At 39.7% G+C, this 23,092-nt stretch overlaps 1 protein-coding gene across 1 annotated transcript; it reads left to right on the top strand.

Annotated features, from left to right (window-relative positions):
* Window positions 1-2,899: 2,899 nt before the first annotated feature.
* TRIM58 (tripartite motif containing 58) lies at window positions 2,900-22,352 on the top strand. The gene is made up of 6 exons (XM_060636552.3): window positions 2,900-3,395; window positions 7,280-7,375; window positions 10,857-11,087; window positions 14,062-14,084; window positions 14,182-14,282; window positions 18,471-22,352. Exons 1-6 carry the CDS (start codon window positions 2,973-2,975, stop codon window positions 19,058-19,060), a joined length of 1,464 nt encoding a protein of 487 aa, XP_060492535.1. The 5' UTR covers window positions 2,900-2,972; the 3' UTR covers window positions 19,061-22,352.
* Window positions 22,353-23,092: the final 740 nt, after the last annotated feature.

Here is a 23,092-nt window from a genome sequence, read left to right as displayed (position 1 = left end):
GAGCTGTGTTACAAATTCATCCATACATTTGAGCAAATATATTGTTTTATTGTGTCTCCCAATAAAATGCAAAAGTTTCTAGCATCACTGAGAGTCTCAGGAATATAAATAAAACAGACAAACTAATATTTGTAAACTTTAGAAAAATATAGAACTCACTTTTTAATTTTTTTTTTTCGTTTTATTCATTTTTAGAGACAGAGCACAACTGGGAGAGAGGGGCAGGAGGGAGAGAGAGAGAGAGAGAGACAATCTCAAGTAGGCTCCACATTCATCCCGACTCATGGTTTGATCATAACATGAGACAAAATCAAGAGTCAGAGACCCAGCCGACTGAGCCACCCAGGCACCCTGGAACTCACTTTTGACATAATATTTTCATCTTTGAAATTCCCTCATCCATTATCTTCTAAGATAAACTGTACTGATTCTGTTCATTCATTTATTATTTATTCAATTAGTATTTACTGAGTGTCCAAATGTGCCAATCACTCTTCAAGGTACCAGGGGACACAGCATTGAAAAAAACCAGAACCTCCCACCTTTTGCAAAAACAACAACAACAACAACAACAAACAACCTCCTTATTTCAATGTGCTTAAAGTGTCTCACCAGGCTTCTTCCATTTATGTTGCTACTTTTCTTTTCTCTTTTTTTCTTTAGGTTTATTCATTCACCTTGAGAAAGAAAGAATGTGCATTAGTGAGGGAGGGGCAGAGAGAGGAGAGAGAGAGAGAGAGAGAGACAGAGACAGAGACAGAGAGAGACAGAATCTCAAGCAGGCTCTATGCTTCCAGCACAGAGCACGATGAGGGGCTTGAACCCAGGAAACCATGAGATCACAACCTGAGATAAAACCAAAAGTCGGATGTTCAACTGACTGAGCCACCCACGCACCCCTTTGCTATTTTGCTATTTCTTGAATTAAATATACTTACTGCCAGAGAGTGACCTGAATGTGTGGTATCTATGAATTCATTTGATCCTCTGAACAGTCCTGTATGAGTGGCACTAACAATGTCCTCATATTTTAGAGGAAGTTTGGCACAGAAATGTGGACTTGGCTTCATCTAAACCTCGTTAGCTAGAAAATAGAATTTCCCTAACTGGTGCTCTTAAAAATAACCAGCTCATTCAGCCTGGGCCAGGGTCTGCTTTTCTAGTGAGAAGCCCTCTGTTTTTTGCTTTCTTTTCTAACTCCACATCTCTGTTGTTCAGCTCATACCTGCATCTGTTTGTTCTCAAAGAATCTTTTTTTTTTTTTTTTTTTTTTTTTTTTTTATCCACCGATACTCTGGATAGATAAACCTTTCAGACCCTGCCCACCACCAAAACTTCAGGCTAAGAACTTATCCTTAGAATAAGGACACACAAACCTCACATCAGCCCCAAATACCTGAGTCATGTGTCCCAGCCTCTCACTGGGACCTTATCGGCAGCCACTCATCGTCATCTGGTCCCACATACCAGCCTGCCTGGATGGCTGTCAGGTGGTGTATGTTGCTCCCTCCCATACAGTTCAGTTCTGTGCACCCTGTGTCCTCTGTGTGTGGCTTCCCTTCCTGCTTTCTGCTTGTACTCACACCTCAGTTGTTAGCTCAGAGACTCCCTGAGGGCTACAGCCCAACCATGCAGGCTAGTTCAGAGTCTTCTATTATCTTCTTGTGCATGGGTGAACATCCTTTCTCCTAGTTAGTTCTTTGTAATTGCCTGAGTACTCATGACGTGTCTTAAGGCTCCTTGAGAGATGCCGGTTATATCTTTCTCTTACACTTGTGTCTGAGACTCTGACTACTGACACACGTGTGCTGAGGGAGACCAGATAATTAGGTCCAGGCATACCCACCATCACTCCAAACTCCACAGAATGGAAATTACATGTTGCACAGTGACAGACACTCCCTGTATTTGCCACCTTCCAGATGACCTAATGGCCTCACCATGCTTATCCTGAGTGGCATCATATCCTGTCTTCAAATTATCTTGCTCCTTATGCCTCTTTCTCAGTCTCCCCATCTCAGAGGTGAAGGAGCAGCACTGATGGACTCTGCTTGAATTATTCCTTCTGAGGAAAGCCTCAGCCTACAGTTTTGCAACAGTAATAACAAGTATGCAGTCCTTATGGGACCCTCATTGAACTATGCCAGATACTTACGTTCTGAATCATTGCTGGTCTATACACCTATCATTATCCTACACACATTTGCAACATCTGCACAGCAGCCTACTTCATCTACTCATTTCATTTTTTTTGTTTTTGTTTTTGTTTTTGTTTTTGTTTTTTAATTTATTTATTTTGGGAAAGAATGAAAGAGAGAGTGGGGAGGGACAGAGTGGGGAGAGAGAATACCAAACAGTCTCTGTGCTGGGAGGGCAGAGCGCCACCCACTGTTCCAACTCACAAACACAGAGATCAAGACGTCAGCGTAAATCAAGAGTCAGGTGCTTACCAGACTGAGCCACCCAGGTTCCCCTACTCATTTCTTTATCATGAGCTAATTAAATGGGAGTAGACAAATTAAAGTTTGGAACATATTTTAAGAACTTATTATGTCTTATAAGGATAAGGAGACCATGGAATAGTTCAGAAAGTAACGAAAGGCAGGAGCTCAGCCATTCTCCAAATGCACTGACAGTGAAAACATGAGATTAGGGGCTCCGTTAAGGTACAGTGTGAGGGATTCCGTTAGAAATGTTCAGTTTCCCAGGAGGCCAGGGTTAACATTATTAAACACTATGTTAAAATGTTAATTTTATCCTTGTAACTGAGGGTTGTCTGAGCTATGACTTTTCCCAGGGAGTGGCTGGTTTGGACTCTTGGAGCTGAGCCAGTGGATAAAACCCTTCCTGGGCCTGCATCTTCTGACGCTGTAGAGTCCCTCCCTTCTGTGCCAGAGCACTGGCCCAGATAGCGTGCGCAGCTGGGGAAGAGAGCGCTGCTATCAGCGGGGCCAGGCGACTTCCAGCCTGCCATGGCCTCTGGGGCACCTGGGGAGCGGTTGCGCGAGGAGGCTAGGTGCCCGGTGTGTCTGGATTTCCTTCAGGATCCGGTCAGCGTGGCCTGTGGCCACAGCTTCTGCCTCAGGTGCATCTCGGAGTTCTGTGAGAAGTCTGACAGCGCGCAGGGCGGCCTCTATGCCTGCCCGCAGTGCCGGGGCCCCTTTGGGCTGGAGAGCTTTCGGCCCAACCGGCAGCTGGCCAGCCTGGTGGACAGCGTGCGGCAGCTGGGGCTCGGCGCGGGGCCGGTGGGAGTGCGCCTGTGTGCGCAGCACTGCGAGGAACTGACCCTCTTCTGCGAAGTGGACCAGGAGGCACTGTGCTGGGTCTGTGACACCACTGCTGAACACAGGAGTCACCACACCATGCCTCTGCAAGAGGCAGCTCGGTGTTACCAGGTGAGAGTCCCTGTGCGCACCCTGCAAAGCACACGTGGAGAGGCCCCCACTGCGAGTCTGCAAATGCGGCCCAGACATCCGAGCGGACTGAGCCACGGGTGTTAGTGACAAACCCTAGGGACAAACCCACATGATACCATCCTGATCTGTTCCCTTCCCACATCCTGTCTCTCACAGCCCACATTCAAGTTCGGTCTCCTTGCCTTATAGTAACCCCCTTTTGGGACCTCTATTCAGGAGTTCAAATGCACCCTTATTTTAGACTGTCCTTTTTCCCATGAAGCCTTCCCTAGCTTTTTAGTTTCATCTTTTTTTTTTTTTTTAAGTTTATTTATTTATTTTGAGAGAGAGAGCAGGGGAGAGGGCAGAGAGAAAGGGAGAGAATCCCAACCAGGCTTAGTGCAGAGCCCCTAGTGGGGCTCAAACCCATAGGCCTTCAGATCATGACCTGAGCCAAGTCAAGAGTTGGATGCTCAACTGACTGAGCCGCCCAGGTGCCCCTTCTCTTGGTTTTATTCTTGCTGATGCTGACATTCTGGTTCCAACAGCAAGACCTCTGGTGTGGAGGGTTGTGTTATCCAATTGGTTCTTGGCTACAGGTGTGTGTCTTTATTTTAAATACTTCTTAATAACTCCCAGTTGCATAATGCCTTGGTTTTTCATAATGCTTCTATGTTGATTAATATTGTCACCAAAACAATGCCGGGGTTTGGACACGTGTTAAGAATAGTGTCTGTGAGTACACAGCTCTGATCACTTGGATGCATGTGTACCCTGCAGATGCATGTGTACCCTGAAGTAAGAGTCCAGTAGGTAAGCACACAGGCCAGTCTCTATTCAACACCTATTTGGCAGCTGATGATGTGAGCATCCTTAATGCAGACAGGACTCGTATTGGAGTATTTGGCCCTCAAAGTGGCATCTGTGAAACTCTAATAGAATTTTCCCTACTGTTGCTTTTCAAGAGTTCTTTGACATATCTTGATTATGTCTTTTTTTTTTTAATGCTTATTTATTTTTGAGGGAGGGACTGAGAGAGAGAGAGAGAGCAGAGGAGGGGCAGAGAGAGAGAGAGAGGGGACAGAGGATCTGAAACAGCTCCAGGCTCTGTGCTGGAGCCTGGAGGATCTGTGCTGTCAGCTCAGAGCCCTGATGGAGAGCTCAAACTTACAAACAGTGAGATCATGATCTGAGCTGAAGTCGGATGCCTAACTGACTGAGTCACCCAGGCACCCCATCTGATCATGTTTAAATTCCCAACATCTGGAACAGCTACTACCACAAAGGAGATCAAAGTCATCTTTAATCTACTGACATGTCTAACTGAATACTATCACAATGAAATAATTTGCAAACATTGAATTTCTAAAATAATAATAATGTTATTATTTTAATTTTGTTTTACTTTTTAAATTTTTTTTAATGTTTATTTTTGAGAGAGAGACAGACAGAGCATGAGCAGGGCAGGGGCAGAGAGACAGGGAGACAGAGAATCGGAAACAGGCTCCTGGCTCTGAGCTGTCAGCACAGAGCTGACTCAGGGCTCAAACTCAGGAACCTGAGATCTTGACCTGAGCCAAAGTTGAATGATTAACCGATTGACCCATTCAGGTGCCCCTTAACTTTGTTTTAAATTAAGGTTTTGAGACATTTCTTACCTCAACTTCCTTGTTGACATACCTAGAAATATCTCTTAGTTTTTTGTTTGTTTGTTGGTTTGTTTGTTTGTTTGTTTGTTTTTTGTTGTTGTCATCTACAAAATTCAGGTGCCAGCTAATTCCTACCTACACTTTTGAAGCATGTTGTCCCTGCTTTCTTTTTATCCAGAAGTTACCTCAATCTAACTTGATTGCATGTAATATGTCCCAAGAAGTTCCTTATATTTCAGTAGTCCTTAATTAAATGCCAGATAAATATGTTTTAAACTCCTTCACCTGTCAGTCAAGACTTTCTAGGGCCCCAACTTCTGTTTCCACAGTTCTTGTCTTAACCAACCATGAGGTCCAACAAAACCAGCCTGATCACTGTGGTCCCCAAACAGGCCACATCTTTTTCCCCTCCTTGCTTTTGCTCACAGTTTCTTCTGCCCAAAGGAGCTTTCCTCTCAGTGTCACAGTTCTATTTCTTGCAAACACTAAAACCAATGTCACTTCCCCCATCTTGTCAAACGTTTCCATAAATTCTACTGCTAGTTTATGTAGAGCGCTATGGATAAGATTATAGAAGTCTCTTTTTAAAGTCAGTTGTTGTTTAAGACTTATTAAATGGCTTTAGAAAGAGTCCCCCCCCCCCATTTTTCCTAAGATTTATTGAATGACTTGGGACAAATTTAAAAATATGCATATTGCGTATCTTTATGGGTGTTCTCTGTAGATAAAATGTATGTGTTTATTTCTAGCAGTGGTTGAAAGGAGATATAGTTTCTGGTTTTTTTTTGTTAATTCCTCATAAGATTTATGACATTCTCTATCTTCTTTTCATTTAAGCATTAGTAATTCGCAAGGTTTCAGTTGACCAAATAATAATAAACAATTTTCTTATTATAAATCAATAAATAATTTTAAGAAGTTTAAATATATAGATACAAGGAATAACATCACTTTTGGGGTGCCTGGGTGGCTTAGTCAGTTGAGCATCCAACTTCAGCTCAGGTCATGATCTCACAGTTCATGAGCTCAAGCCCCACATTGGGCTCTCTACTGTCAGTGCGGAGCCTGCTTTGGATCCTTTCTCCCCCTCTCTGTCTGTCCCTCTCCTGCTCACTCTGTCTGTCTCTCTCAAAATAAGTAAATGTTAAATCAGATTATTTAAAAAAAAGGTATACACTTTCAACCAAGCACTAATTAAGATGCAATTTTGTCTACTGAACATTTGATGCTAACTAATTTTTATATATCCATTGCAAGTACTTTTTTTTCCCCCAAATTGGTGGTGTATTATATAAAATACACTTATTTCAATTTATTTTATAGTTGTGAATATTTCTTGTCATTCAGTATTTTGCAACACACTATTTTAGTTCCATCATGTTAATATAAAATATATTTTTCTCACTCTCTTATTGTTGACACTTGAAGTTACAATTCTACTATTTTGTTTATTTTATTTCATTTTATTTTATTACTTACTTAATTTATTTATTTTGAAAAGCACTTGTTAGCATTTCAAGCTACCAGGATGCAACCTCCCTACACCCCATCACCACACCCTTAATCTTCTTCTCAGCTCTTCTGCTGAGGAATTTGACCTTCTCCACAACAGACTGTATTGGGACCTTTCTGTTTCCCCAAACTTTGTAGTAGCCGGATCATACCACCTCAATGATAGGGGCAGCTCCAGTCTTGTTTCTCACAGCATTTCCCGGTGTCTGCTCACGGACGTGTCCACTATTTATCAAGGCTAACAGTAGGGCAGACACTCTGGTTCCTCTTTAAGTGGTAATGTCTCATACCACCTTTTCCAAAGTAACCTGGGCAATATTTGTGGAGGTTGGCTGATAACTATGGTGATTCAAGAGGCCAGCATTACCCTGGCCTCCTGGGTGCTTCTGTGCTTCCCAGTGCAGCCATGGCTGTGGCTCATGTGGCCCCTAAGCTTCAAGATCTTCTGCAATATGGATGGTATGTCCACAGCCCAAAGGAAAGAGAGTCCTACTATTTTAAATTATGCTGCAATGAACATATATTTAGATAAACATTTAATTATACCTGGCATTAATACTTAAAAATATATTTATATTTTACTTAATCCTTAATGAGGTTAAACATTTTTATGTGCTCACTAAAGCCTGTTTTAATTGATCTTTGTATTTCCTGGTTAACCTAGTTGATGCCAGGTACTGAAATAGGGCATATACAATGGGTTCAGTGTATCTTTCCAAACAGGTAAAGCTCCAGAGGGCCCTGGAAATGGTAAGAAAGAAGATGGAGGAGGCCTTGACTCAGGAGGTCAATGTGGGGAAGAAAACTATCATTTGGAAGGTAAGAGATTCTTGGAACTTCAGGAGGCTTGCTTTTCCAAAAGATCCAAGTTTGGGTCATTAAATTACTGTTCAACCATTTTCCCTGCTCCACTACTTTTGTTCCATTTATATACTTGCTCTTGGGAAACATCTCAGTGTCATCCTGGGTCATCCCATCCCCGCAAATTACATCAGGTATGTGTGTTCTTTTTATCTCTATTAATAGTACCCCAATCCAAATTGTAAATAGAGAGTTTTACTGATCTTAATCTTACTATAATTTACTGCTCTATTCCTAATACCTAGAAAAGAGTCTCATACTATCATCACTAGTTTAAAATATATGTATTTGTGTGTGTATATGTGTATATATATATATATATGTATATATATATATATATATGTATATATATATGTATATAGGATGAATGGCATAATAAATACTTCGCAGCATTGATAGATATGAAATATAGCTAATAGTGATCATCTTACAGATAGGAAGATAATGTGAACTTTCACCTCTTTTCAGTAATTCATATATATGTCCTTTTTTTTTTACAGTTAATCAGTTTTTTCACTTAACTCTTCATACACACACACACACACATACACACATACCACACACAGTGATTTCAATCTGCGGTGATTTTGCCCTCTAAAGGATATTTTACAATATATGTATTTTTGGTTCTCACAATTCGGCCGGGGGGGGGGGGGGGGCAGTGGGCTCGCTACTGGAATTTCATGCGTGAAGGGCAAGCATGCTGCTAAACACCATACAAAGCACAGGACAGCCCATGGAAACTCATAATTTAAAAAAAAAATAAGTTTAATGTTTATTTTTGAGAGAGAGATACATCGTGAGTGGGGGATGGGCAGAGAAAGAGGGAGACACAGAATATGAAGCAGGTCGCAGGCTGTGAGCTGTCAGCACGGAACCTATGCAGGTCTCAAACCTACTAACCTTGAGATCATGACCTGAGCTGAAGTCGGATGCTTAACTGACTGAGCCACTCAGGCGCCTCATTTAAAAAAAAAAAAAATAATGTGAAACTCATAATAAAGAATAATCTGGTAAGATATCATTAGGGTCAAGATTGAGAAACTATACATAGAAGTTATATGTAAATAATATATAACATATATAGGATTTATTTTATAGAGTATTTCTATTATTTTTCTGTCTCCAAATAACCCTTATTCTGTGATCATATTCTATAATTTTTCTAATTATATTTTTAAGTTTATTTATTTTGAGAGAGAGAGAGAGAAAGAGCAAGCACATGAATGCACACCACAGTGGGGGAGGGGCAGAAAGAGAGGTAGAGAGAGAATCTCAAGCAAGCTCTGTACTGTCAGCATGGTGATGAGCCCAACGTGGGGCTTGAACTCACAAATTGTGAGATCATGACTTGAGCTGAGTGAAATCAAGAGTCAAAGGCTCTTTCACCTATGGACTGAGCCATTAGGTGCTCCTATATTTTTCTAATTCTTTCCTTACTCTTTTCTTAAAATTTTTGTTTTATACACTATCCTCAGACAGATATTTCCATAAGGACCATTTAGGCTACATTTTTCTTCTGTGTTGAGTCTTATCTTTTTCTCTTGCTATGCAATATATAGTTAATGTATGTAGTTACATGTAGTTAAATACTTAATGATAATTTTTGTTCTTTTTGGGCTAATAATCCAAGTCTCTCTCCCTCCCTCTCTCTCTGCTCTGCTCCCCAACTTGTGCTCTCTGTCTCTAACATAATAATGATAATTAAAAAAATAAAATAAAAAGTGATAGCTTATGCCCTTTAATCAAACCAAGGCATTATAATGTTTAGCAATGAGCCTGGGAATCCAAAATGAGAGACTGGGAGGTTAACTTGCCTCCTATACTCAGTTTAAAGCTAGTTTTACACATATCAGTATGAAGAGAATAAAATTTATGTCTCTGTGTATAATAATGCTGCAACAAAGTATATTCCTTAGGTCTATTTAAAAAATGTAGATGTGAGATTTGGGTGGAAATCAGTATTAATTTCCTGAAGTCAACTCTGCAGTAAATGGCCTGACAATCATTTATTTACTTTTGGGCTATACAGAGAATGTTAGCCTTAGGTTTCACAATTACGATATTACTAAGTAATATTCACATCTCTACTCTCTAGACTCTTTTTCACATTTACAAATCTAGGTCTCTGTAAGCTCTTTTCATAAGTTATTTCCACCCTGTTCTCATTCTAGTGACTATTTTTTTTTTAAATCAGGCTCTTTTTTTTAAAGTTTATTTATTTATTTTGAGAGAGAGTGCAAGTGGGGGGGGCGGGGCAGAGAGAGAAGGAGACAGGGAATCCCAAGCAGGCTCTGCACTGTCAGCACAGAGCCAGACATAGGGCCTGAGCCCACCAACTTTGAGATCATGACCTGAGCTGACCCCAGTGCTTAAGGAACTAAGCCACCCAGATGTCCCTCTAGTGTAATAATCTATAATGTATTTTATGTATAGTATAATAATGTATTTTAACTTCATTGTGCAACTATTCCTTGCTAGTCATTCTGCTCAGCAGTTTAATAGATATCCAATTTTAATTCCCATACCATACACCTGTTTCCCCATATTTTATTTATGTTTTATTTTATCTTAGAGAGAAGGCACAATCAGGGGAGAGGGACAGAGGGAGAGAGAGAGAATCTTTTTCTTTTTTTAATTTTTTTTAACATTTACTCATTTTTGAGTGACAAAGACAGAGTATGAGTAGGGGGAGTGGCAGAGAGGGGGGAGACACAGAATCTGAAGCAGGCCCCAGGTTCTGAGCTGTCAGCACAGAGCCTGACGCAGGGCTCCACTTCATGAACCGTGAGATCACGACCTGAGCCGAAGTTAGACACTTAACAGACTGAGCCACCCAGGTGCCCAGAGAGAGAGAGAGAGAGAGAGAGAGAGAATCTTAAGCAGGCCTCATGCTCAGCAAGCTCAATCACATCACCCTGAGATCATGACCTGAGACAATATTAAGAGTTAGAGGCTCAACTGACTGAGCCATGCAGGTGCCTCTCTCCATATTTTATTTTATTATTTTTTTAAATAAAGTTTATTTTGAGAGAGACAGAGTGAGTGGGGGAGGGGAAGAGAGAGAATTGCAAGTAGGCTTCATGCTGTCAGCACAGAGCACACAGGGCTTGAACTCATGAAGTACGAGATCCTGACCTGAGCCGAAATCAAGAGTGGGATGCTCAATCAACTCAGCCACCCAGGTGCCTCTCCCCATATTTAAAATGTGGCACCAAAACTTGCCTATAAAAGTGCCTTGCACCCAACTCCATGGCAAAATGGGAACCCAAATCCAACTGTCTTCTCAAATTCTAGTGGCCTCTGGTTCTTGCATGTTGTTAAAATGCAGCCCATTCATTCACAGACATTGCCTCCAGCCTCACTGTCCCATACCTGTATGGGGAAGCCAGACGCTGTGCCCCCACTGCTGATGCTCTGATCCCCTGTGTCACTCCAGGAAAAAGTGGAGATGCAGAGGCAGCGCTTCAGGCTGGAGTTTGAGAAGTATCGTGGCTTCCTGGCCCATGAGGAGCAGCTCCAGCTGCGGAGGATGGAGGAGGAGGAGCGAGCCACCCTGCAGAAACTGCGGCACAGCAAGAACCTTCTGGGGCAGCAAAGCAGGGCTCTGAAGGAGCTGGCTGAGGAGCTGGAGGAGAGGTTCCAACGCCCAGCTCTGGGGCTGCTGGAGGTAAGCCTGGGCGCCTCCGGCACAGGGAGGCTCAAGTGCCAGACCACAGGGACAAATAGCCGCTTTCAGAGACAAGTCACATAGTCATTCATGCTTTTTAGCAAAAGGACACTCTAGAATGTATGTGTGAGACACCTTAATTCGAAGTCCTAGCATCAGAATGAGAACGGACCCTACACAATTCTATAAAATAGTCATAGTAGAGAGAAAAGTTTAAGTATTTTTTAAAAAGTAAAATTAATTCGGTATCTTACCTATAAGGTTAACCAGAAAATGGACAATCTATGCTATGTTTCCTGCAAAACACTTCTTTTTAAATTTTTTAACATTACCTTTTTTTTTTTTTTTGAGAGAGAGAGACAGAGAGAGAGAGAGAGAACAGGGGAGGGGCAGAAAGAGGGAGACACAGAATCTGTAGCAGGCTCCAGGCTCTGAGCTGTCAGCACAGACCCCAATGCCAGGCTCAAACTCATGAACCTTGAGATCATGATCTGAGCCTAAGTCAGACATTTAACTGTGAGCCACCCAGGGGCTTCATGAAAAACACTTCTTAAAACTTCACAGTCAATCTGTCAATGATGATATGCTGTATTTCAGTGATGGCCAATTCCAAAAGTCTTTGGTAATCCATTTCAATGTCAGAGCTGAAAATATGAATGATGGTTTAACTTCTTCAGCTTGAAGTTTTCCTGTTAAATCTTATGGCAAACACTAATTTCCTTGTCCATATTGCATGCCTATTCCAGGCAAAGTGAAGAGGGATTCAGTAGGTTTTGTGCAGTTTCCTTATAATCAGTAGGGATTATACAGCAGAGACACAAATAACAAGAAAAAATATTTGTTCTTAACCCTCCAGGAGGTCATCAAAATCCCAAGTGAACTGAGAAAGTCATTGTTGTTAATGTACGCATATTATCATGATAGAATCTACTGCAGTCAAAGATTTCTGGGCATATCTCATTCTGTCTCATCCCCAGTGACTCATCAGGATATTCTGAACTAAGTAATTCATATCATCCCTTAGCCACTGACCCACAGATTCCACCTTGTCTGAGTTAGTTCCAGACACTGAAAGTACCATGAAATAAATATTCATATTAACTATCTATATAATGTTTACAAGTACAATGAATAAACAGCACTGGTTACATAGTTGGGGGAGGTCATTGAATGAATGAACTTACAATGCATTTTTATTTATTTTGTCTAATTTAATTCATTTTGTCTTCAATATATCTGTATCTACACAAAATTTATTATTATTATTATTATTATTATTATTACTATGGTCATTTCCTTGTGAGCAAACTAAGTATGAGAAAGGAATTAATTTTCTGAATTTCAGACAGTAAATATACACAGAAAGTTTAACATTTTCCTTTTTTCTAATTTTTATATATATTTTTAATGTTTATTCATTTTTGTGTGAGGGACAGAGTGTGAGCATGGGAGGGGCAGAGAGATAGAGGGAGACACAGAATCCAAAGCAGGCTCCAGGCTATGAGCTGTCAGCACAGAGCTCGACACAGGGCTCAAAAACACAAGCTGTGAGATCATGACCTGAGTTAAAGTCAGATGCCCAACCGACTGAGCCACTCAGGTGCCCTTAACATTTTCAACGTTTTTTTTTTTTATTTTTTTATTTTTTTATTTTTATTTTTGGGACAGAGAGAGACAGAGCATGAACAGGGGAGGGGCAGAGAGAGAGGGAGACACAGAATCGGAAACAGGCTCCAGGCTCCGAGCCATCAGCCCAGAGCCTGACGCGGGGCTCGAACTCACGGACCGCGAGATCGTGACCTGGCTGAAGTCGGACGCTTAACCGACTGCGCCATCCAGGCGCCCCAACATTTTCAATAATAATATTCATCATCTTATCTTACTATATCTCAAAACACACCATTACTTTTTTTTACATTTATTTATTTTTGAAAGAGAGAGAGCACAAGTTGGGGAGGGGTACAGAGAGGGAGACAGAATCTGAAGCAGTCTCCAGGTTCTGAGCTGTCAGCACAGAGCCAGATGAGGGGCTTGAATTCACCAACCGTGAAATCATGACTTGAGCTGAAGTTGGAAACTTAACCGACTGAGCTACCCAGGTGCCCCACAAAACACACAATTTAAAACTAGCATTTATTAGCACCAAAAGTTGTTAAAATGATTTATAGTACAAATCTTAGGGAGAATATATTCTAAAATTATTTATGTTGATTGTTATATCCACCTTTGCCTTTCTTCCTCAGTACCAGTAAGCGGCATTTTACCCTCTCACTCCCCAAAGCCTGCCAGTCCCATAAAAAGTAATTATTTCCCTGCGTTTATGCCTTCTGAAAATTATCTACCACGTGAGTATTTTTTAGAGGGAAAAGGAAAATTTAAGGCAGGTGATTTATTTAAATAATCTCCTTTGAGATAAAATGTTGCTATTAATTAATGACTTTCTTTTTTATCCAGTTAGTAAACCTACTTCCATATGAGTTCGTAGCTATGGTAGGTTGGTTCAACGAGTGAGGAATTTAGGGTTTTCTTACAGAGACATTGAGAGTAATATTTTTTGTCTATACCTTTCATCATCCCTCAAATGAATTCTGGAGACATTTATGGTCTATTTTTACCTTCATTTCATCCACATTAGTTACCAGAATGTATTTCTCTATTAAAATATCCAAATGTCAGAATTATCAATTCAAAAAATAATTAAGTTGGTTGATATCATAGGAGTTAACCTAAACTTTGTGTAGTCTGATTCTATTCAAATAGAGGCAAACTGATTCTATTATGTTAAAATTCATGAGAAAAGTCAACAGCCAAGTTTTGGATTTGGTTAAGAGAGATTCATGTCTCCTCTATTTTCGTCTTCATAGTTAATTATTTCTGATCATTCCTAAAGAGATGTTCATAGTTTGTTTCCAATCTGTCAAAAGCAGTTCAGAGGGCTGACTCACACCTGCTTGTATTTCTCTTTTACTTTCAGGGTGTGAGAGAAGCACTGAGCAGGTATGTTTACTTTCTGAATCAGGGAATGGGTTTGGAGATGACAAGGAAGGTGGTTGATAAGTCCTACTGAGAATTATTGGTTCTGTGTCCTTCTCAGAAGTAAGGATGTCATGCAGCTGGAACTGGAGAACATCCCCATGGAGCTGAAGACAATGTGTCACATCCCTGGGATGAGGGAAATGTTGAGAAAGTTCCAAGGTAGGCTGCATCTTTGAGCTTGGAGAACTATGGAGCCCAGGGTTTGGCTGTTTTTGTAATGTGTTACTGCAGAAGTCAGTCTGCAGAAACAAACAGAACCCAAAGTTTACTGACTAAAATCAGTAAAGGGCTATTCTTAAATCATGTCATTGGTTTCTTTCTGGATTGTGAAGGCTTTTGTTTCACCTCATCTCCCTCTGGGAGCCATGCAGAAAGAGCCCAACCTCCTTTCTGTTGCTGGTAGCTTTGGGAAAGGGCACGGTTATGGTGATTTGGGCACTGCTCGTAAAGGCAACCACACTACAGTGGAACACTGGCTTCCCTAAAGATTTTATTAAGTAAAGTGAATCACATGGCCATGCCAAGTTATAAGGGTGGGTGGGAAAGAACACTTTGTTCAGAAGAAAGAAAACTGGGATATGTGTATAATTATAAAAAATATCAGAGGTACTAACACACATTTTAGCTACATTTAGTTAGAACAATATAGACTTGAAAGTGTGGTTCTTAGTTTATTAACTGTGATTTGAGTAAAATTAGTTCCAATGAATATTCATTTCCCTGTTTATAAAATGCTGAAAAATGTATTATTGTTTGGAAAACTAAATGAATGATATTTGAAAGCAGAAAAATAACCAATATAAAAGCCTTAAGGTACATCAAATAAGAGATTTAATTTTTTTTAATTTTTTTAACGTTTATTTATTTTTGAGACAGAGAGAGACAGAAAATGAATGGGGGAGGGTCAGAGAGAAGGAGACACAGAATCTGAAACAGGCTCGAGGCTCTGAGCTGTCAGCACAGAGCCCGATGTAGGGCTGGAACTCATGGACCGCAAGATCATGACCTGAGCCGCAGTCTGACGCTCAACTGATTGAGACACCCAGGCGCCCCGGGATTTGATTTATTATCTGTCACCTGAGGAGGAGCCAATGATATTCAATCAATTACTTTTGTGTATGAATAACTGTGGTGACATAAATTTGTCTGTTAGATTTGATTATTCTGTTCTTTAAAACAATATAGATTCAATATTTGTATTTATTTTTTATTTTGTGTTTTTTTTATGCTTATTTTTATTTTTGAGAGAGAGAGAGAGCACGAACAGGGGAAGTGCAGAGAGACAGGGAAACACAGAATCTGAAACAGGCTCCAGGCTCTGAGCTGTCAGCACAGAGCCTGATGCAGGGCTCGAACTCACAAATTATGAGATCATGACCTAAGTCAAAGTCGGACACTCAACTGACTGAGCCACCCAGGTACCACTGTATTTATTTTTTAAAATTCACGTTATATGCAGCAATGAAAACAAACTGTGGCTAAATACTGGTTTCACTACTTACAGGGAGACAGCTTTGACCCATATTGAGAAAACCCATATTACCAGTCCTGCTCCTGCTTAATGATGGGAAAATTAATATATACCAACTGCATGAATTGTTACAATTTATTAAACTCTCATAGTCAGTGTCATAATATTCCCATTTCTTTTACTGAATTAAATAATTAATGAATCAATTCAATAAAATGAATTTATGCCACTCACTACTCTAAGTATTGAAATATATTATTGAACAATAACAAAAAATCTTACAAATCCATAACTTTGTGTTGTAAATATTTACTTAAATTATGCAAAATACACAGAATGTTAGAACATTATACAGAATATAAGGTAAGGGTAGCCAGAAGTTCGTGGGGTAGGGCATCTAAACTTGAATTTGACAATAAAGGAGGGCCCCTTCAGGGATAACTCAGCAGATATCTAATCTGAAAGAAAACATTCCAGGCAATAGAAATGATGAGTGCCCATGCCTGAGACAGAAATATAGAAGATGTGTTTCAGTAACTATGAGGTCTTTGTAGCTGGGGAAGAATTAACAAGGGGAGAGTCAGAGAGGCCAAGACAAGACCAATTAGCACAGGGTGGTATGGGCAGGTCACTGTGAGCAGGATGCTTTACCTTTGAGTAAACAGGAAGTCAATAAAAAGCTGTGAATGGAGGAATAGCATGATTATATTAATGTTTTGAGAGGCTCACTCTGTATGCTTCACTGAGAATAAATGCAAAGGGGCAAGGCTTTAGGTGGGAAAAGCAATTAGGAGCCTTTGCAATAATTCCATTAGAGATGATTGTGGATTGGATCGGAGTGGTACTGTTGGAGGTGCTGAGGTGTGTACAGAATCTTGGCATATTTTGAAGGTAGAGCTGGCAAAATCTGCTGTTGGATTAGATGTGAGTTGTCAGAGAAAGAGAAAAGTCCGAAATGACCCAAAGATTTAAATCTCTAGAGCTGGTGTAAGGAAGTTGCCATTTATATTGATGGTTAAAAGGGCAGGTGAGGCAGAAGGAGGGGAGTTGGGTTTTGAGCATATCAATCTTGTGATGAGTATTAAATATCAAAAGTTTCATGTCAGGTAAGCAAATGATTTTGCAAATATGGAGTTTCAGGAGAAAGGTCTAAGGTAGAGATATGCATTTGGAGTCAGTAAGCATTTGAATGGAATTAAATTAAATCAGTGAGCCAACCAGCCCAAGAACTATTGTGTGCTGAGTCAGAAAGAAGAGGTCCAGGTCCTGAGACCACTGGTTTTTCCAATGGCAGTGATGGAGAAGAGGAGAAAACAGGAAAGGGGATCAAGAACGAGTGAGGAGAAAAGAGGGAAGGAAAGCATGATGATGGCTGTCTTTGGGAAAGAGAAAGGAGGTTTTTCAGAACAAGGGTATTCTCAACAGCATTAATGCTACAGAGAAGTAATTTAAGGTGAACTCATCAGTGTGGAGGTCACTGAGGAGATGGACACGGACAGTTTGATTACAGTGTTGTTATATCATGATGAGCAATTGAATCTAACAGAGAAGTGTTGGGGAAAGAATTGGAGACAGACCATATTAAAAACCATGTCACAGATTTATTGTCTTATAAATGGAGCAAGGAAGTGTGGTGGCTGGGAAATAATGTGTAAAGACATAACATACATCACATACACCTAGCACAATTCCATGGAAAACCATGTCTCAGTCTGTTATTTATGACTTCTAGAATATGGAGAGACCACATAAGCTCTGATTCTGAGTCTCCTCAGCTGTAATGTGGGGATGATAATGGCCACCCTGTGGGTGGGTAAATGCATTAGCAGAGATGAGGTATTATTTATGTGACCAACTCAGGTTTGGGTTTCAACACAAGATCACTAGAAGTGGTCATTGGAATAGTATTTGTTATTATGATATTAAAAATAAAACTATGTTGATGAAATTTATTATTTTGAATATTTATAAGACACGACACTGAATATTTTACATCCTTCCTTCTTCACTGAGATTTCACACATGCACAAGTAAAACTTCACATCAATCTGACTGGGACTTCACAGCATCAATATTGGTTTTCTATTGGTGTATAACAAATTACCACAGACTTAACTGCTTAAAACCTCACATGCTTATTAGCTCATAATTATACAGATCAGACATCCATGTGGGATCAGCTAATTTTTCTCCTTATGGTTTCACAAGATCAACATTAAAGTGTTGGCCAAGCTGGTCTTCTCTGAAGAGTGTGGGGAAGAATCCACTCCCAAGTTTATTCAGTTTATAGGCATAATGTAGTCCTGACAGTTGTAAGGCTGAGATCCCCATTTTAAGAGTTCGTGTGATTATATTAGATCCACTCAGATAATCTTCCTCTTCTGAAAAAACATAACATAATCCTGAGAGTAGCACCAGGGTCTGAAGGTCATGGAGCTCATCTTAGAATTCTGCCTACCACAGTAACATAACTTTGAAAGTAGTGGATTTCAAATTAATGAAATTTTCCTATGGATTTTGAGAAAAAATAAATAAATGCGGAAGATCTTCCTAAGAACACCCAAGTGCTCTGAATTTAGATGAAAGGAATCTAAATGGTCATGCACATGGTTTGTCATATTATCAATGGTTATGTTTTTATTGAGGCAATAATGAGTTCTGAATCATGTAGAGGTAACTGAGGAATACACAAGTGAGTGATGAAGAAAATAGTCAGCCACCTGCAAGGTAAAATATTTATTTCGCTTTCTCTAGGAGTTAATAGAGAGAGAGAGAAATGGGGAGTATTATGGACTATTATCCATAATATTGTGGCTTCCTAAGTTTTCACCTGTCTTTTCTGACGTTTCATATGTCCCACAAAATTCTTCCCACAGTTGATGTCAAGCTGGACCCTGTCACAGCGCATCCTAGCCTCCTCTTGACTGCTGATCTGCGCAGTGTGCAGGACGGAGAGCTGTGGAGGGATCTCCCCAACAACCCGGAGCGATTTGATACATGGCCCTGTGTCCTGGGTTTGCAGAACTTCTCCTCAGGAAGGCATTACTGGGAGGTCATGGTAGGAGAAAGAGCAGAGTGGGGTGTAGGTGTCTGTCGAGAGACGGTGCTGAGAAAGGGGGAGACCACACCCTCTCCTGAGAACGGAGTCTGGGCCATGTGGCTGCTGAAAGGAAATGAGTACATGGTCCTTGCCTCCCCATCTGTACCTCTCCTCCACCTGGAACGGCCTCACTGCATTGGGATTTTTTTGGACTATGAAGCAGGTGAAATCTCCTTTTACAATGTAACAAATGGGTCTTACATCTACACATTCAACCAACTGTTCTCTGGTATTCTCCGACCTTACTTTTTCATCTGTGACACGATTCCTCTTACCTTGCCACCTATGACAGATGTGGAGTCAGAAAATTGGGCATCCAGGGGTCATCTTTACTCTGCTTCTAATGTTGGACATGATCATTCCTAAAATTCTGTTCCTGAGAATTTTATGCCTAGCAAGTTTTCCTGGAGTGGAATCGGGAGGATGCAAATATGCTAAGCCCCAAAATGTCCCCATTTAGATCAGCACTTTAATCCTTATTGCTATGGACATTTTTCCTTGAGGACAAAACAGAAAATATGAAATATTTGCATCTGGAGGAGGATTACAGAGCATAATAATTTTAGAAATGCAGCAATCTCCTCAAGTCTTTCCAGGTGGTGCTACAGCTTTTCTTGATGAGGCTTTCTTCAAGTGAATGGACCTGGTGTTAAACAAAGATTTCTATTCATTCATTATAATTTCACATTCATTTTTATATCCTTTTGTTCCAAGTCTTCGATATATTGAGAATAAGAAATGTCATTTTTTTTTTTTTTAGAAATGGCAATTCCTAAATTGGAGAACAGTCCAATACAGCATCAGATCTATAATTCTGTTTCTCCCTCTTCTTATTTCCCTTCTCTTCTCTCATTCTTTCTGTGTGTTTGTCTCCGTCTCTAACTTTTTTCTCTTTCTTGCTCTTTTTTTTTTTTTTTTCTCTCTACCTCTTCTTGTTCAGCCTTCCATTTTTTTCTAGATTAACAAATTCAGGACCATTTCTTTTTATTCAATTTTCCTATGACTACATTCATTTACTCTTTGAATCCTCTTTGTACTGAGACTAATTGGATTCTGGAATCCATTTCTTTCATTCTGATATAACTGATTACCACACCACACCCCTCTGAGACTGTCATTTTTCCCTTTATCTTTGGAGACATGTTTTAGAATAGGAATTTCTCAGAATTCTGATGCAACTAGTTCTTTGACTTAGCCATTTACTAGTTTAAGACCTCAACACCTTTCTCTTTAGGTCTCAGCTACTTAATATGGTTCCTATATGTGGAAAAAATGATATGAATCTTAGAATTCTATGGCAAATATTTAAGATAATGATTGATATGATTGGTTTGAATTAAACTTTCTACTTAAATACAATATAAAGATGATGATGACGATTATGATGATGATCTGCTAATAATATTTCACTTATCTTTAAAATATACTCTCTACTTTCCTAACAAAATTCTTAAGTCATTGAAGGCTAACTTTGCTGTTATATTTCTCTGTATCTGTCTAATAAAATGTGAGGCAAATGCTAAAATTCAAATGTTTAAGTGCCAAACAATTACTAATGAATGGCAAATTTAGTTAACAGTATTTTGATAATAATCTGCCAACATTTTAATCTTCCACTTTAATTCTACCTTGAATTTTAAAGTATTTTTCTCTTCCAGAGAGATCTCTTTGACTAAAATCTTTCACTTACTTTCCAATAATATTATTAACATAGTTTTCTTTCTGCAATTTTTCAATATTTTTCTTTCCAGACATTTTTCTTACATTTGGAGGACTATCATGAAATATAATAGTTTTAGAAACGGTATGATCTCATAAACTATTACCAAATGACTCTATGAACTTTATTGATGAATCCTTGCATTAAAAAAGATTTATATACATTCATGTTTGGTATGTTTATATTTGATCATAAGCAAACAATTCCTCTCTCCATCCCTCCTTTCCAAATGGGGGTATTAATGTATTCTTATCTCCATCTTGGTGACATTTTATAGACCATGAATGCCCTAGGCCTCTTCCATGCATGGTTTGAGTAGAGAAGAGGCTCATGCCTTGGGTTTCAGCTCATGCTTCCCCATCATCAGGGATTAAACAGGAGCTGGCAACTTACTGTAACACCTGAGTGTTGATGTTACTGTAAGGCCAGGATCCATGACAGGAGTCAATGCAGAGAAAATACACTCAGAGCAGTAGAGACCCTTCCACATAGACATCAGGAGAAACAGAGTCACTTTTCTGAGATCTCACCTCCTTGGGGGTTCCAACACCCATTCACTTATGCTTAATGGGTAGAAGGACAACACCACATAGTCAGGGTGTGAACAGAGAATAACCAGTTCCTATGAGAAAGCAAACATCCTGGTTTCCACTGTTTCTCTCTAATGCTGTTATCTTACTTTGCATCTTACTATGATTTATGTCAATCATTAAGCCAACTTAAGTGTGCCTTCATCCCTTGTTTCCTAAACTTTGCAAGGTTTTGTGTGTCTTCCTAAAGGTTTCTTCTGTTCTTTATGGAATTCTGGTTCACTAACAGCAAACTTCTTTAAATCCTATTTAAAGATTTTTCCTATTCTCCTGAAACATATAGGAATGTGAGAGTGTGCATGTACGCATGCATGCACACATACACACAGACTTCTCCATCTCAGTGGAAAGCAACACCATCCTTTCAGTCGCTCAAGCCAAGAATCTGGTTGACTTCTCTCTTGATTTCTTTGGCCCTCATCCAAACCATCAGCAAACCCTTGGTTCTACCTTCAGAACATATACAAAGCTTAGCCAGTCCTAACCACTCTGCTGCTATAACTAGTCTGAACTTCCATCCTCTTCCACTGAGTTGCTACATTTGGTTCCTAACATTAGCTGTACTCCAGCCCTTTGCGCATCCATTATGGATGCTGCAGCTGGGTTATCCTTCAGCTCCCAAGACAGTACTTTGCAATGACTTTCCATTCAACTTAGATAATCTTTACAGCAAAACTTCAAACCCTGGAGTATCTGAACACCAGCTCCTTACCTGATTCTGATTTTGTGTCCCTCCACATGCTTCTGTTTTTATCTTCCTCCCTCTATCCTGGCACCTGGGCTGGGTTTACATCAGACAAGGCACTTCCCACCATGGGTCTTTCTCCCAGATGAGCCCTCTACCTGTGGTTCCATTTTCCCACATATCTCCTTTACTTATCCCATTTTTTTCATTAATCCTGCTCAAATCCAACTTCTCAGTTCAACTAAACTGTCTGAATCACCTTGGAGTCCACCCAGAACCCACTCTCCCAGTCCCCTTTACCAGGCCCAATGGAGCCTTTTTTTCCAATATTGTAGTTAACAATTTCTAAATGTATTCTATTATATTGTTATCTTATTTATTGTGTTTATTTTTGTTTGTTTGTTTTGCCTTTTATTGGTAGAATGTAAGCACTCTGAAGGGAGGGATATCGGTCTATTGATAACAGTATTCCCAACATATCTCAAGCACCTCAGATACTGGTTTGTACATGGTTATCACTCAATTCATATTTGTTGAATAATAAATGATTGACTTTCAGGGGAAGCATTAAATCATAGATCTAAAAGTGTTTTCTGAAATGTAACATATTATACTATTTTAATTAGTATTTTATTATTATTACTATTATTTATAAGTACACAATCACTGTCCAATAAAGTTTAATGTCAAGTGCTAAATGAGTAGAATCCATTTTTAGTTATACAGAAAATTTGAAAAGAAGGATCAATTTGTGAAGGTAATAAATTCTAGGAACATGATGACTTGCCATTCCCAGGTATGGTCTTATTGAGCCTCCGGTAGCTTTGATTCCCTATGACAATATGCCAACACTTTTGAATTATGCATTACTTCATATGTACTCCATATGCCACCTTTCATACCCACTAAGGGTGTGGGGAGAATTCTGTAAAATTATATGGACTAAAACCTTTTTTTAAATTGAATCTTTCATGCTTTATGAGACCCTCTTGATCTGAGGTTCACAGAAGAGCCAACTCCAACAGCTAAAGGGTGTCTTGGGTCTCCTCTCCTCCCCATCACTCCTTACCATCATGCATGTCTCTGTTATTATACATTGGACTTTTTGTCTGGCCCAGGTCACTTTAAGGAATGACTAAAATCATAAAGAATGATTCAAAAGTCAACTACAAACCTTAGATTATAGTTTTTCTGAAGCTACAGCTCTCAGAGTTAGGTTTACAGTTTAACAAGACTGGATAATCTATTCAAATACCTAATTTGATAATTTCCTACTCCACCCCCTCAATCAGGTGACTGGTTTGTCAAGTGAGTTAACCAAATAAGCTAATGATTCTAACATGTTAAGAAGGTCCTGAATGAAGAAAAAAGGGAGGAGAGAGATATATGGGGCTGGTTGGACA

Source organism: Panthera onca, chromosome A1 (genome assembly GCF_046562875.1).
Source record: "Panthera onca isolate mPanOnc1 chromosome A1, mPanOnc1 haplotype 2, whole genome shotgun sequence".
Classification (NCBI taxonomy): Eukaryota; Metazoa; Chordata; class Mammalia; order Carnivora; family Felidae; genus Panthera; species Panthera onca.
The sequence above is the reverse complement of the archived record's forward strand: the minus strand, read 5'-3'. Positions and strand labels throughout refer to the sequence as shown.